Source organism: Trifolium pratense, linkage group LG3 (assembly GCF_020283565.1).
Source record: "Trifolium pratense cultivar HEN17-A07 linkage group LG3, ARS_RC_1.1, whole genome shotgun sequence".
NCBI classification, from domain to species: domain Eukaryota; kingdom Viridiplantae; phylum Streptophyta; class Magnoliopsida; order Fabales; family Fabaceae; genus Trifolium; species Trifolium pratense.
In genome coordinates, this window is record NC_060061.1 from 9,044,462 (window position 1) to 9,056,936 (window position 12,475).

The window sequence follows — 12,475 nt, forward strand, 5'->3', positions numbered from 1 at the left end:
AAAAATGTCATGACTCACACCGGTAGCCTAATGTTGGCTATTAGTCAGCTGGGGACATATATCAAGACCCTAAATATGGAATTACAGTTCGATGACAAGTTTTGGTTTCAAATGGAAGGAGGTTCTAGTAATTCAAAATTCAATAAATAAAGTCTTACCAATTTTCTTTATAAATCCAAAAATGACATTATCAGACGTGAACATAGAGCTAAATACAATTGGCTTCAACAATACACCAATCAACAAATCAATCATATGTATGCATCCGTATATGCCCGCAAGTAATAATTTACATCAATGAATTTGACCAAAGTTTACCAGTTTTATGGCACGGCACTGATAAACTGGATGCACAGAGAATTGGAATAATATCGTGTTGAACCTCTCAACTGTATAGGATAAGGGTGTTTCTCATCAAACAATTTATGCAAAATTTTGATCCATTAGAATATGAGTAGTAATACAAATATGAACTAAGGTTCACAAAAATTCACCATTGAACCACGGGTGAAGGAAAAAATCATCAGTTCTGTTATTAATGCAATAGCATAAATATCTGTTACAACAGAGCATTAAATATCAGTTGAGCAGTTCTTCTCTAACTCGCAGCAGCTTTCACATCATCGTCGTTCAACTCCTGTACAGGCTGTACTTCACCTCCCACATCATTAGAGGATTTGTCCACATGCCCAGAAGATCCATTTTCTGCGCCTAGACGTATTAAAAGCCTTTCAAGCATTTCTTGGCAGTCCATTGCAGTAACCATCACCGACAACCTTGCTCTACCCCTCCAGCATCCGATGGCTATTGTTGACTCGTCAACTTCGAGGGACTCTGTAGCAACTGTGTTCCCTGCAGAAATAAGGAAAATGATGATAAACAGATACATCGATGTCAACAGGTATAGATTAACCTTTTCCACACATCACTGATACATACCTTTACCCAGAATAACCACACAACAGCCAGGTAATAAGTTTGCTGCCTTTTCACCAAATTCAGCATCAGCAAAATCTGTATATTTTACATCTTTGTCCTGCAGAAGACGCTTGAAGTCCACAGGAGATGCCTGTATAATTTGCTTTGTTATGTATGGAAGAATAAGGGGCAATCCTTCGGATGATATCCGGAAAGCACATGGTGAAGAGCTACCTTCTCGTGCTGTTTGTCTTTCCTGTAAGATAAGGGCAAGTGCATTTCACTCAGTTATACACAAGTAGTAATAATGAAAACAATCGGAAACTTATCACTCAGTCAAGGATGACCAATATACCACATCCACTACAAGGACGGGTTTACAAATTACAAGACCATGCCATTCAAATACTAAAAGATTTTATCTAAAACAATCCTCAACGCAACTAATTTTATAGTGTTAGATTGTGCCAACAATACCATGTAACATGCATGCTGTTTGTGCTATGCTAGAATGACACGTAGAAGAAGCAATTCAAAATAAATTAATTAGTAATTATATTACACATAATCCTTACAAATTATATGTCAAAATAAGATATGAATGGATGATTATCCAATAAAACTCAACACGCAGGCAAAATGATCTATGAAGTAGTAGTATCTAACTCTAATAGAAACCACAGGGTATAATTAGCAACGACTTGTTCAAAATATCAAACAGCAAAAAGATTATACATTTCACTTTTGCTATTTAAATTCTTCAAACTCTGATTGAATGTCTCCCATGCCTAGACCGACACCCTGCGCCTATACCATTATCTACCAACCAATGTTTTTAGGACTTCTAATGGTGAGGTTTTTATCGTCTACACAAATTATTTATTTAAATCCAGAAAATGGGTGACAAATAAATCAATGATGTAATATAAAATTCTAACAAGAAAACCAATATCTCTAAATTGAGAATAAAGTATACTTACAAACATCTTCATGCCAACTGAGGTTATTTTCAGTTGCTGGCCAACTGAGAAGTTCAACTCAAGAATATCCTTGACAAACTTCGAGACATAGTAAATTCTTTTGACATGACTCGTATCACTGTTTCGTGTAATAAGGTGACCATTGAATGGAAAACGCTCATCGATTCCATAAAAAGTCCTTATACTATTAATAATTTCTTCATCTTTAAAAAAGACAACAGGGTCAACACCTCTCCATTGGCCTTGAATTTGTAGCTTTCTTTTGCTCGGAAACTTCTTTTCCGTGTTTTCTGCATTATGTGGCTCTTCAGTTTCCTCAGAATTATGTTCTTCACATGTAAGAGGACTAACTTCCAAATCTTCTGTATTGGATACATTGTCATTCACATTTTCCTCTGGAACTGCTTCTAAGACTTCTTCAAGTTTACTTTCAGATGAATTGATCTGAGGTGCTTGTGCATCCACAAGACTCTGGCTTGGTGGTTCTACATATTTCTCATCAATATGTTTGCTAGGTTTTTCCAGAACAGCTGCAAGAATGAAAACAATTACAAAACTAATATGAGCAAAAGTCCAGGTAAAATGAGTATATACAAGGTAGAAATTACAGGTTGGAATTATTTTCCTAGTTAACCAAAATCTTCTGGCTATTTATTAACGGAAACGGGCAGAGAGAGAGACACAGAGAAACAAATGTTATTAATATTTTATACTATAAGACTACCTGGCAGAGGAGAAACTTTTTGCAGCACAGCAATGAAGAAGGCTCCAGTGTTCTGATCATGAGGCATTATTCTCATGCAATGCTCTAGAGGAAATTCGGAAACTTCCTCAGCAGACTCAGACATCGCAGGATTCTCTACTGCTTCAACGCCATCTTCAGCTTTTCCATTTTCCACACTAGTAATGTCATCTTCCATGTCAACATTACAACTACTATCACCAAGATCCTGATAGCCTTTGCCAGAAGGAAACATACTGGAAAGAATTACACTTCTACGAAACTTGGGAACATCTTTGGAAGAGACAAACCACTTGCTCTTGTCATATACCTGCAACTCCAAAATCAAGCATCTTTAAAATAATTAAAAACCAAACTGCTACGGAAAAAAACTGAGACATTTGTCATATAAGAATTTTCTGTTCATAATTTTAACTATTTTCTTATTAAATCGTCAACGTGTTAATGTGGCGATATTGATGGGCATCCAATTGATTGAATGACAGAATTTAATTAGGATTATTTAATACCAGACACGATCCAAATAAATGCAAATCAGCAAAATAGTCAAAATTTGGAATTACAAGAGGCATAACTGCCAGGCTGCACAGTATTTTACCCACAACTGCTGTGCTACTATTTTGGAACACCAATTACCTAAGAAAGCCAATCACCCAATATATTTTTTACTTCAAAATCCTTCAGATTATACCATTACATGATATAAAAGAACATGATCGCCAGAAAACTCAGAAATGTAATAAAACTTTGGCATGTATAGGCTATAATAGGTAAACAGCATATTTGCTTTTTAATATTAAATGTAGTGTAATCAAAACTCGGACTGGTGAATGAAAAAAAAGTTGTTCAATTGGACACAGCAGCACAAACCTTCCATCTCTTGAGACCTGGCCGACGAATAAGTTGTGGAAGCTCACTAGACACATCAACAAGTTTTACAGACTCACCGCACCTCCGCAAAACCTGCAAAACAGCAAAAAGAGGGGATAAATAAAATGGAATAGAGCACAATTTCTTATTAGATTTTTCATGTACTAGGCCCAAGATCTACCTATTTCTCCATGGTCAATTTTTTCTAAGATTCACCCATAACTTTTATGAACACAGTACAGTTATGGAATTGAGCACAGCCTATTAGATTTTCATGTACGTCCAAGATCTACCTAGTCCTCCCAGTGTTCGATTTTTTCTAAATGTATTTGTAAGGCTCACCCATAACTTTTATGAGCAAAGTACAGTTATGCCTAAGAAATTAGTGTACCGTGCTTCAAAGGTAATTAGTGTACCAAAGGACTTTTCTGAGTCAGGCCTGCAAGTGCAACTTGCATGGCTTCATAAAAATATAGACCACTCAAAGTCGTACCTCTGCAACGACAGCTTCGTTTTCGATAGGATTCATTGAGCATGTTGAATAAACCATTCTTCCACCAATTTTGAGTAAAGATAAACCTGAGATAATCAATATAGTTGTTGAGAATGCTGCAATATAAGTGTCAAATTCATTTCTATTCATTTAAGACAATAAACAGAAATAGATTTTTTTAACCCAGTCAACTAGTATAGAATTAAACAACAAGAGTAAATCAGTTTAAACAAATATAAACCGAAGCTCTTTCTTGGTACAAAAGAATGCTTTTCATCTTCAGAAGACACATAACAAAAATGACACACAGAGAAGCTCTACTCCAATCCTTGAGGTTCAACATAATACAACAATTTTTGTGAGTTCCCTTTCAAATATACAGGGAAGATGTACATAAAATCAATTTATAAAGCAATATTAATCTAGAACAAAAGGTTTCACTCTATGGTAACGACAAATTTCAAAGAAAAGGATAAGTCAGCTAAAGTCGCTGTGAACTTTTTGTACTAAATCTAAATGCCCATTTCCCCGTGCTAGATAACTAAGACAAGTCTAGTGAGTTCAATTTATGATCATGCATTCTGATCATTCACAATACTTTAACCATTATCAGATAGACTTACTTCATCTTATTAGTTATCATCAATATTTTTCTTTCAAAGGAGTACAAAGTTTTTAAGGCAATGGGAGGCTATCCTCATTCCAATGGAGGGACAACTCAGTATTCGCTAACCTCGAGAAGGATTTATAATAAAAATTTATATCGCCTACGAGCAGGAGATGCCGGGATTAAAATCCAAATCATCAAAATGTCTTGAGCAAAAGGTCAACTTGGTAAGCCAACCCACATTGCCTATTACCAATATCTTAATTGGAAAAAACCAATAAATTTGAGCACAACAACGACACCAGATAAGGAAACGAAAACAAAAGTCTAAAAGTGACAGACCATAAAATATATTTAAAATAATCAGAAAGTACCTCGCATAGCAATTAAAACCTGTAAGCTGTGAAGCCCTTGTCCCATCCCTGAATTCCTGCGGAAAGTAAAATAAGCATTGACAAATATTTTAGGTTGAAAAGAAAGTGGAGCTGGAGAAGAAATTAAAACTACCATTTCCTCCACATGTCAGGTGCCTTACGAAGTGTACCATCTCCACTACACGGGACATCACACAGAACACGGTCAAATAACAGTTGATGAATATTGTGATCTAACTTCATTCTTTCAGAATTTCCTTTTAAACGGCATCCTGGGAAATGCTGTGCTTCGTGATTGGTAACAATTAGGTTGGCTGTGCACATTCTTTTTGTTTGGTGGATGAGAAGATTACATCTTTTGACATCAAGATCATTTGCTATAACCTAATTACAAAAAAGACACTAGTTACCAAATGTTGCTAATGCAGCTTGCCTGCGCAATAGGTTTAGCAAACTATTGAATAACAAAACATCAAATAAGATGCTGCTAACCACCAATTGATGATCAAAGCAATTAAAAATGGCACAAAGATAAAATGACACAAACCATTCCATCAGGTAGTGATCCTGCTTTTGTTGATTGGTGTATAATCTCGAGCAATTGGAATGTTTTTGAACCTGGTGCAGCACACACTAAAACAAAGAAAAATGAAAAATCAGAAAAAGAAAAGCTTGAATTTCAAATTAAGCAAATTGAATCAGGGCTGGTAAAAAAACCGAGGGTACTTTAAGCACCGGAAGTTGCTTACTATCAAGTACAAGATGGTCCGAATGCACATCCAAGAATAGGGGAGGAACCTATGTAACAAACAACCATTAGAGTGACATAAATAAATTCATGAAAGGTCATAAGTAGTAGTAACCTACAGGCACCAAACCATTCAGAATCCACGAACAAAAAGAAAATCACTTTGCATGATCATGAAAATTGAAAGAGAAGATAAGTGACCTACCATACTGACAGCTTCCTGTCTTGTGATATTTCCAATTTCATTTTCTAGCTTTAAGAATTCGTGAAACCTGATAATTTAGCAGAATCAGAGGCAGCAATCGAAATATCAATCATCGATCATAAGAATAAAGTAAAACCTGTTATTCATTGTTAGATAATATCCGTTACAGTTAATGGTTTGACAATATCACATTAATGCATTTTAATGTGGGTATCTATCTCACTCGTTTCCTCTGTGTGAAAATAAAGATAAATACATGAACAATTGTGCACAAACCAATTACTCGCCCGACTACAAGGGTCATACGTAAAGTAAAGATCGACAATAAATGAGAACTAAATTAGTTTAATATTCTTCAATTTTGGAAATGTGTAATGATTTGTCCCTAAATCATTTTGTAAAGGGGAGAACAAGAAAAAGCTCAGTATATGATGTAGAGATAAGGACTGATCAATCACAATATCTATATAAATAGATCGTAAAAGAAAATTAAAGAAGGCACATGCGTAAAGGATGGTCTTTCTAGTTTTGTGTCATCATACAAGTCAATGAATGACCAAATAGTCTCCTATTTTAAGAAAAAATAAAACATGTACTTTGTTGAATAAATAGCACATTTGCATTAGAATTTGTGTATCTAGTGTTTCTGCCGATTTAATATGATGATATTCTGCAAAGTATTATATCTTTTCAACCAACTTTATTTGAAACCAATGCATAGCAAAACTCCAAGATTATAATTGCCAAATAAAATTAACAAATAAACTATGCCCAAAAAATATTACTAAGTTATAGTTAAGGCAGAACCACATCTTCATAAGTAAAGTAAACAAAAAAACCCACTTGAGTAGCTACTAGCTAGTATAATCATATTCCAAAAGTCATCCAAAAAACTGTTTCGGCGGGAGGGTCTATGTTTCGGAGCAAATTTTTCCATATTAAGGAAATGAAGAATACATCCATTCATAAATCATAAAACAACACATATATACATTCATACAAAACATATGCCTTCAAATCCTAATTAAGACAACATCAATATCCCTAATACACTCCCTGAGTCCAAAAAACATGAAGTCCCATGGTTCAATAAATGCCACACAATCAAATCCAACTCATATCAACATAACATATTCACCTCTCTAGTGTTTGAGTTTTTCTAAGCTGCATCCTCGAAAAATTCGAATGCCAAGCAAAATTCCCTGGATACCAAGGCAAAGGCCGAATAGCCTCTGTCTCACCCCCTTCAGCAACCTACAAAATTCACATCATTCCATTATAAACTCTAACCACACACACTCAAAAAAACAAAAACAAAAAAACGGTTACATAATTTTTTTTTTTACAGTTTCTAGTTTCTCAGTAGATATACCTCGGCACGAAGAGAATGCACAAAATCATTTTCCAATTGAGAACGAATATCATCAGCAAATTGACTACTGCAATAAGCAAACAAACACAAAATTCATGTGAATAATTGAAACTAGTAATGAATGTGAATAATTGAAGAAATGCAATTTACCTAGCATTGATTCTAAATGATGCAGGCAATGGAGTTCTGAGAACTGCAACGAATTGATCCCATTCTTGTGGATCAACAATTAACTGTTCCTTGTAATATGAATCGAATGAAGGGTTTTCATTTAAGAAAGGAGTCCAGTGAGTAGTTTGAGATTTATCGGAGGATAATGAAGGGTCTGGATCTGGTCTTGAACGTTTCCAAACGTTTTCTCTGTTTTGACGAAAGTGTTTTCGTTGAGTTCGTGACTTCCCGCGACCTCCCATGGTGGTTGTGTAGTGGTGAAGTGGTGGAGTTGTGGCGCCCAGTTTTTGTTTTGCTTTTTTTGATAGGGTTTTCGTTTGGGAAATCGTGTGGGTGGCGGTTTCAAACTGTTATTGGGCTGGGCCTTTGGCCTGACCCAATTATCACTGCATTGTGCTTACCCTGACATAGAAAAGTTTACTCTATATACCCTCACACTTATTCCCATACCCCACAGACAATATGAAATGCAACAACAAAAAAAAAGAAGTAAAAATCATTTAAGTAATTAAATAATAAAGAAATCATTTTTCATTTTTATAAGTTGTATGGTGTTGGGTTTCCCAACATTTAGTTTGGAACCTTGATGCGATTATATGCCCTTTACGCCTTGGGTGACACACATGCTACAATGGACGGGGCAAAGGATCACAACCATACGGGGGTGAGCTAACTTAAAAAACAAGTCCTTAGTTTAAATTATAGGTTGCAACTCGCCTACATGAAGTTGAAATTATTAGTAATTGTCGGTCCTCTTTTTTCACATAAAAGTTGATATGATGATAATATGATTTCACAAGTTTTCATATTTGTGAGAGTTCTCTATAAAAATTCTCGGTGGAACTAATATGTGAATCTTATCAAGAAGCTTTTCAAATTTTTCGTGACGATCACTTTTTTATCTCATCATCATCATAAAATTGAGATCATTCATCTTCATACATTCATAATTAATTTTAATCTATTTCACTTTATAAGTTTTCAATTTTTTTCTTGATTATTGATTGATCTGTATTTCCAAAATGAATTCATGAAAATTGCTTTAAAAAAATTGAACTCAATCATGATTATTTCTTCTTAAACCTTCATCCTATGTTCAAAACATTATTTGTGAAAACAAACCTAGCCTAAAGAAAATGTTTGAATATTTTAAAGAGTTTAATTGCTGTGCACCGTCGGTGTAATTTTTTTTTACACATACATCCAATGACGTGTTGCCACATCATTTAATGAATGTGACACATCATATGTTTTTAATGACCATACATAATGTGTCGGTATATTATTGGACGCATGTGCAAAATAACTTTACACCGACGGTGCATATAAATTAAATTCTATTTTAAATTGAAAAGTTTATTTTAGCGACCGTGCAGCATGGTGCATGCATCAGCATCATTCATATTACACTATCAATTAGTGCTACCATCCAAGATTCTAATATGATGACAATGATAGATCCATTATTACTCAATTGTGAATTTGTCATCATATCACATTTATAGTTTCGTAGAAGAAACCAAAATACAGACCAAACTAATTAAAAATAATAAAAGTAGAAAGAAAATAATTCTAATTAAAGAAACCTTATTTATAACAACATAGCTTTACAAACTTGATTTTTTTTAGCAAAGTGCAAAAGCATTAATAAAGCAAGAAATCAGCAACACCCAATTATTCTCCACTTAAGCTTAGATCAAGACAAGTAACTTTCCATCAAAACCCACTCAATTACATCTCTTCGTTTGTCTATATTACGTGAATGTTTGATATCACGATAATTATGTTGACAATCTTACTGTGATAACAAACACGCACTATATGGTTAAAGATAAGTTACAATTTTTTTTTTACTTTAGACGGTGACAACATATATTCAATTAAAAACCACAAGAAAAAAGAAAAATCTTATCTTAAACTGCTTTTAAGGAAGAATTATAGAAAGTGGAAAAAAAAAGCAAACATCATCATTCATAAGGCACAAACAAAATCACCGCTAGTTTCAATGTCATCAATGTCAGCATCTGTGTCTAAATCATCAAGATCCATACTGCCCCCAACAAACTGTTCACCAACTTTTAGGCCATCCCCTGCTTTTCTAGCTTCTTGAATTATGGACAATATTTCTTCTATGCTTTGTGATGAATCATTTTCATCATTTTGTAAATTACCTTGTCCTTCCTCTATAAATTCTAGTGGCAAATTCTTTAGGAACCATGGATGCTTTTTAATCTCTGGTATGGTAATTCTCTGCATCATCAATAATGTAACCAAAAGTTAACATCACAGAATAATTCAATAAATAAAAATATTTTTGTGGTCACAAATTTTATTTTTATTTTTTACACTGGGGGAGAAAAAATTATCATCATTTAAAGTCACACTAATAATCATTTTATAACTGATATGACTTATATCACTAAACTGACACTAAAAAATTGATACAAATATATTTTTAAAATTATGCCGCTACCGTATACAAATTTAATTGTAATGTGATTGCGATTGAGGTCGCATCAACTTTATTTGTTTGAAATTCTATGCAACATTAATATGACGCGACAGCGGCCGCAATTTAAAATTTTGGATATACTAGTTTAAAATGTTAGGTTATTCAGCAAACACAAATAATTGTATGTACCTTCTCAGGGTTGGCAACAAATATTCTTGATAAGAGATGTCTGCACTCTTGTGTAATACGAACATAGTCAGGAATTGAATAGTGTACACTAAGAATTCTCTGTCAAGATTATCCAAAAAGAAATTAATAAATCACATGATTAATTGGTTATGTATATTACACTAGGGACACTTCATAGCAAATTAATTTAAGCAATTAGTTATTTATTAATTCAACTAACCTGAAGTGTTTTTCTGAAGTTTTTAGGGTCTTCTGGATCTTCAAAAGGATAGGCACCAACAAGCATAACATATAAAGTCACCCCACAAGACCAAACATCTGCAATCTAATCATTCTTAAGGATAAGAACATATTTGTTGACCAAATTTTAGGTCAAAAAATAAATTAATTAGATGATTAAGTTTAATTAGTTACCTTTCCATCATATTCTCTTCTTGACAATACCTCTGGTGCAATGTAAGCAGGGGTTCCTACAGTTGATTTTGGTTGAGAGTGCAAAACAGATGACTGAGAAAAAAAAATGCATAACACATCAAAATAGTGTCCAATTAATAAGACTCGATGAAATTACGTGACATTTCATATTGAAAGTGTGTCTGATATCTAACATGGTTACACAGAATTATTTATATTTCTTAATTTGTTACCAGTGTCGTGTCTTGTGTCTATGTCTATGTCTGGTTCATAAGAAACATGTGTTGAATGAAATTTAAGTGATAATTAGTTCTTGCCTTTGAGTAACCAAAGTCACATATTTTGAGTCTAGGAGCTGAACTTCCATCAAGAAGTGTGTTTTCTAGCTTAAGATCTCTATGGCAAATTTCCTGCAAGAAAATCATAGCTATCAAGTTCAGCTAAATAAAGTAGTAAGACTTAAACAATAATCACAATCATAATCATAAGATTAATTGGACATAAGAATGGTACCATTGAATGGCAATAGCTAACTCCAGAAATCAGTTGCTGGAAGAAATATCTTGCCTATATATATATGCAAGAAGGAAAAAAATTAACAATTTAAGATTATATTATCTTGAATGTGAAATACTATTACAGTATATGTAACACTAAAAAACAAAGCATGATTACATACAAAAATTAAAAGTTTATGACTAAACTATGTTACTATTGAACTTTGTTGGAAACATGACATCAACTTATTAATTTTCATAAGCAGAAACAGTGTACTCCCACTTGCATTAAATAAATTACATGAAATCCTAATTACTGTTTTCTAGAATCTAAAAAATTTAATTAACATAATCACAATCATAATCACAAAAGCTAAGCATATGTTATAAATGAAATTATAATTATAAACTACCTCATCCTCACTGAATCTACCAGCACTACAAATTCTTTCAAACAATTCTCCTCCAGCAGCATATTCCATCACTATTGCTAAATGAGTTGGAGTAACCAACACCTGCAACAAATGAACATTTCACAAATATTACTATATCAGTTAATTAGCATAAATTGAATAAAGTACTATAGTTCTATAACCAAAAAAAGAAAAAAGCAAGCACAAGTTGAAAGAAAATAACATAAGGCATAATGACACTAAAGTTTATACTAATTTAAGGCCAAAAATATGTACCTCTTTAAATCTAACAATATTAGGATGCTTCAAGGACCTGTGATTAATAATCTCCCTTTGCACATGCTCATCAATCTATGGAAATAAATAAAACATCATTAATCAATTGAGTATACTCCAAAGTTCATGTAAATATATAAAACAATATTTTTTTTGGCGAAAACCAGGTATCCAAATGAGCGGCACTCTCCCTAACAGTTGTAACGCTGCTACATGTTCAAGTCAGATATAAAACAAAACAACATTAAAGATATATAGAAGGAATGTGAAAATGAACCTTGGAGCCTCTCTCAATGAATTTGACAGCATATAACTCATCACTCCATTTTTCTCTTACAAGTTTTGCAACACCAAAGTTTCCTGAGCCAATATCTTTAATAATCTCATATCTTTCCATGGTTAAGCTAGAAAACTACTACAAGAGTTGTATATGTGAAAGTTATAAGGAAATAATGATTGAAGGAGCTTATTTTTCTGTGTTGCTTGTTGTATTTGTTACTAGTTGTTTGCGTGCACAGAATATGGAATCTTTTTTTATGGTTTCCAAATTCCAATGCACAAAGGTTTGGTGAAAAATAGGATTGGGTTTTGGATGCCCTTTATTGCAAGTTACAATTACAATTGGACTGTCGATAATATGCCTTCTGACACTCCACTTGTAAATCACACTACTTTTATTTTGGTACATGTAACTTACTACTCTACTTACTCTACTTTAACTAACAATATCAATATCGTAAAAACCACTGGTGGT

At 33.5% G+C, this 12,475-nt stretch overlaps 2 protein-coding genes across 2 annotated transcripts; both read right to left on the reverse strand.

Moving 5' to 3' along the window:
- Nucleotides 1–374: 374 nt before the first annotated feature.
- On the reverse strand, nt 375–7,883 carry LOC123917005 (RNA cytosine-C(5)-methyltransferase NSUN2). The gene is made up of 14 exons (XM_045968608.1): nt 7,460–7,883; nt 7,310–7,376; nt 7,076–7,191; nt 5,938–6,004; nt 5,734–5,782; nt 5,532–5,617; nt 5,118–5,368; nt 4,985–5,040; nt 4,004–4,089; nt 3,511–3,603; nt 2,623–2,950; nt 1,899–2,428; nt 940–1,174; nt 375–852 (listed from the first exon to the last, which is right to left on the reverse strand). The coding sequence occupies exons 1-14, from the start codon at nt 7,720–7,722 to the stop codon at nt 599–601; spliced, it is 2,481 nt and encodes an 826-aa protein (XP_045824564.1). The 5' UTR covers nt 7,723–7,883; the 3' UTR covers nt 375–598.
- A 1,311-nt stretch (nt 7,884–9,194) lies between these two features.
- On the reverse strand, nt 9,195–12,457 carry LOC123917007 (serine/threonine-protein kinase SAPK2). The gene is made up of 9 exons (XM_045968610.1): nt 11,999–12,457; nt 11,722–11,796; nt 11,446–11,547; nt 11,049–11,102; nt 10,853–10,945; nt 10,536–10,628; nt 10,342–10,446; nt 10,122–10,220; nt 9,195–9,730 (listed from the first exon to the last, which is right to left on the reverse strand). Exons 1-9 carry the CDS (start codon nt 12,116–12,118, stop codon nt 9,452–9,454), a joined length of 1,020 nt encoding a protein of 339 aa, XP_045824566.1. The 5' UTR covers nt 12,119–12,457; the 3' UTR covers nt 9,195–9,451.
- Nucleotides 12,458–12,475: the final 18 nt, after the last annotated feature.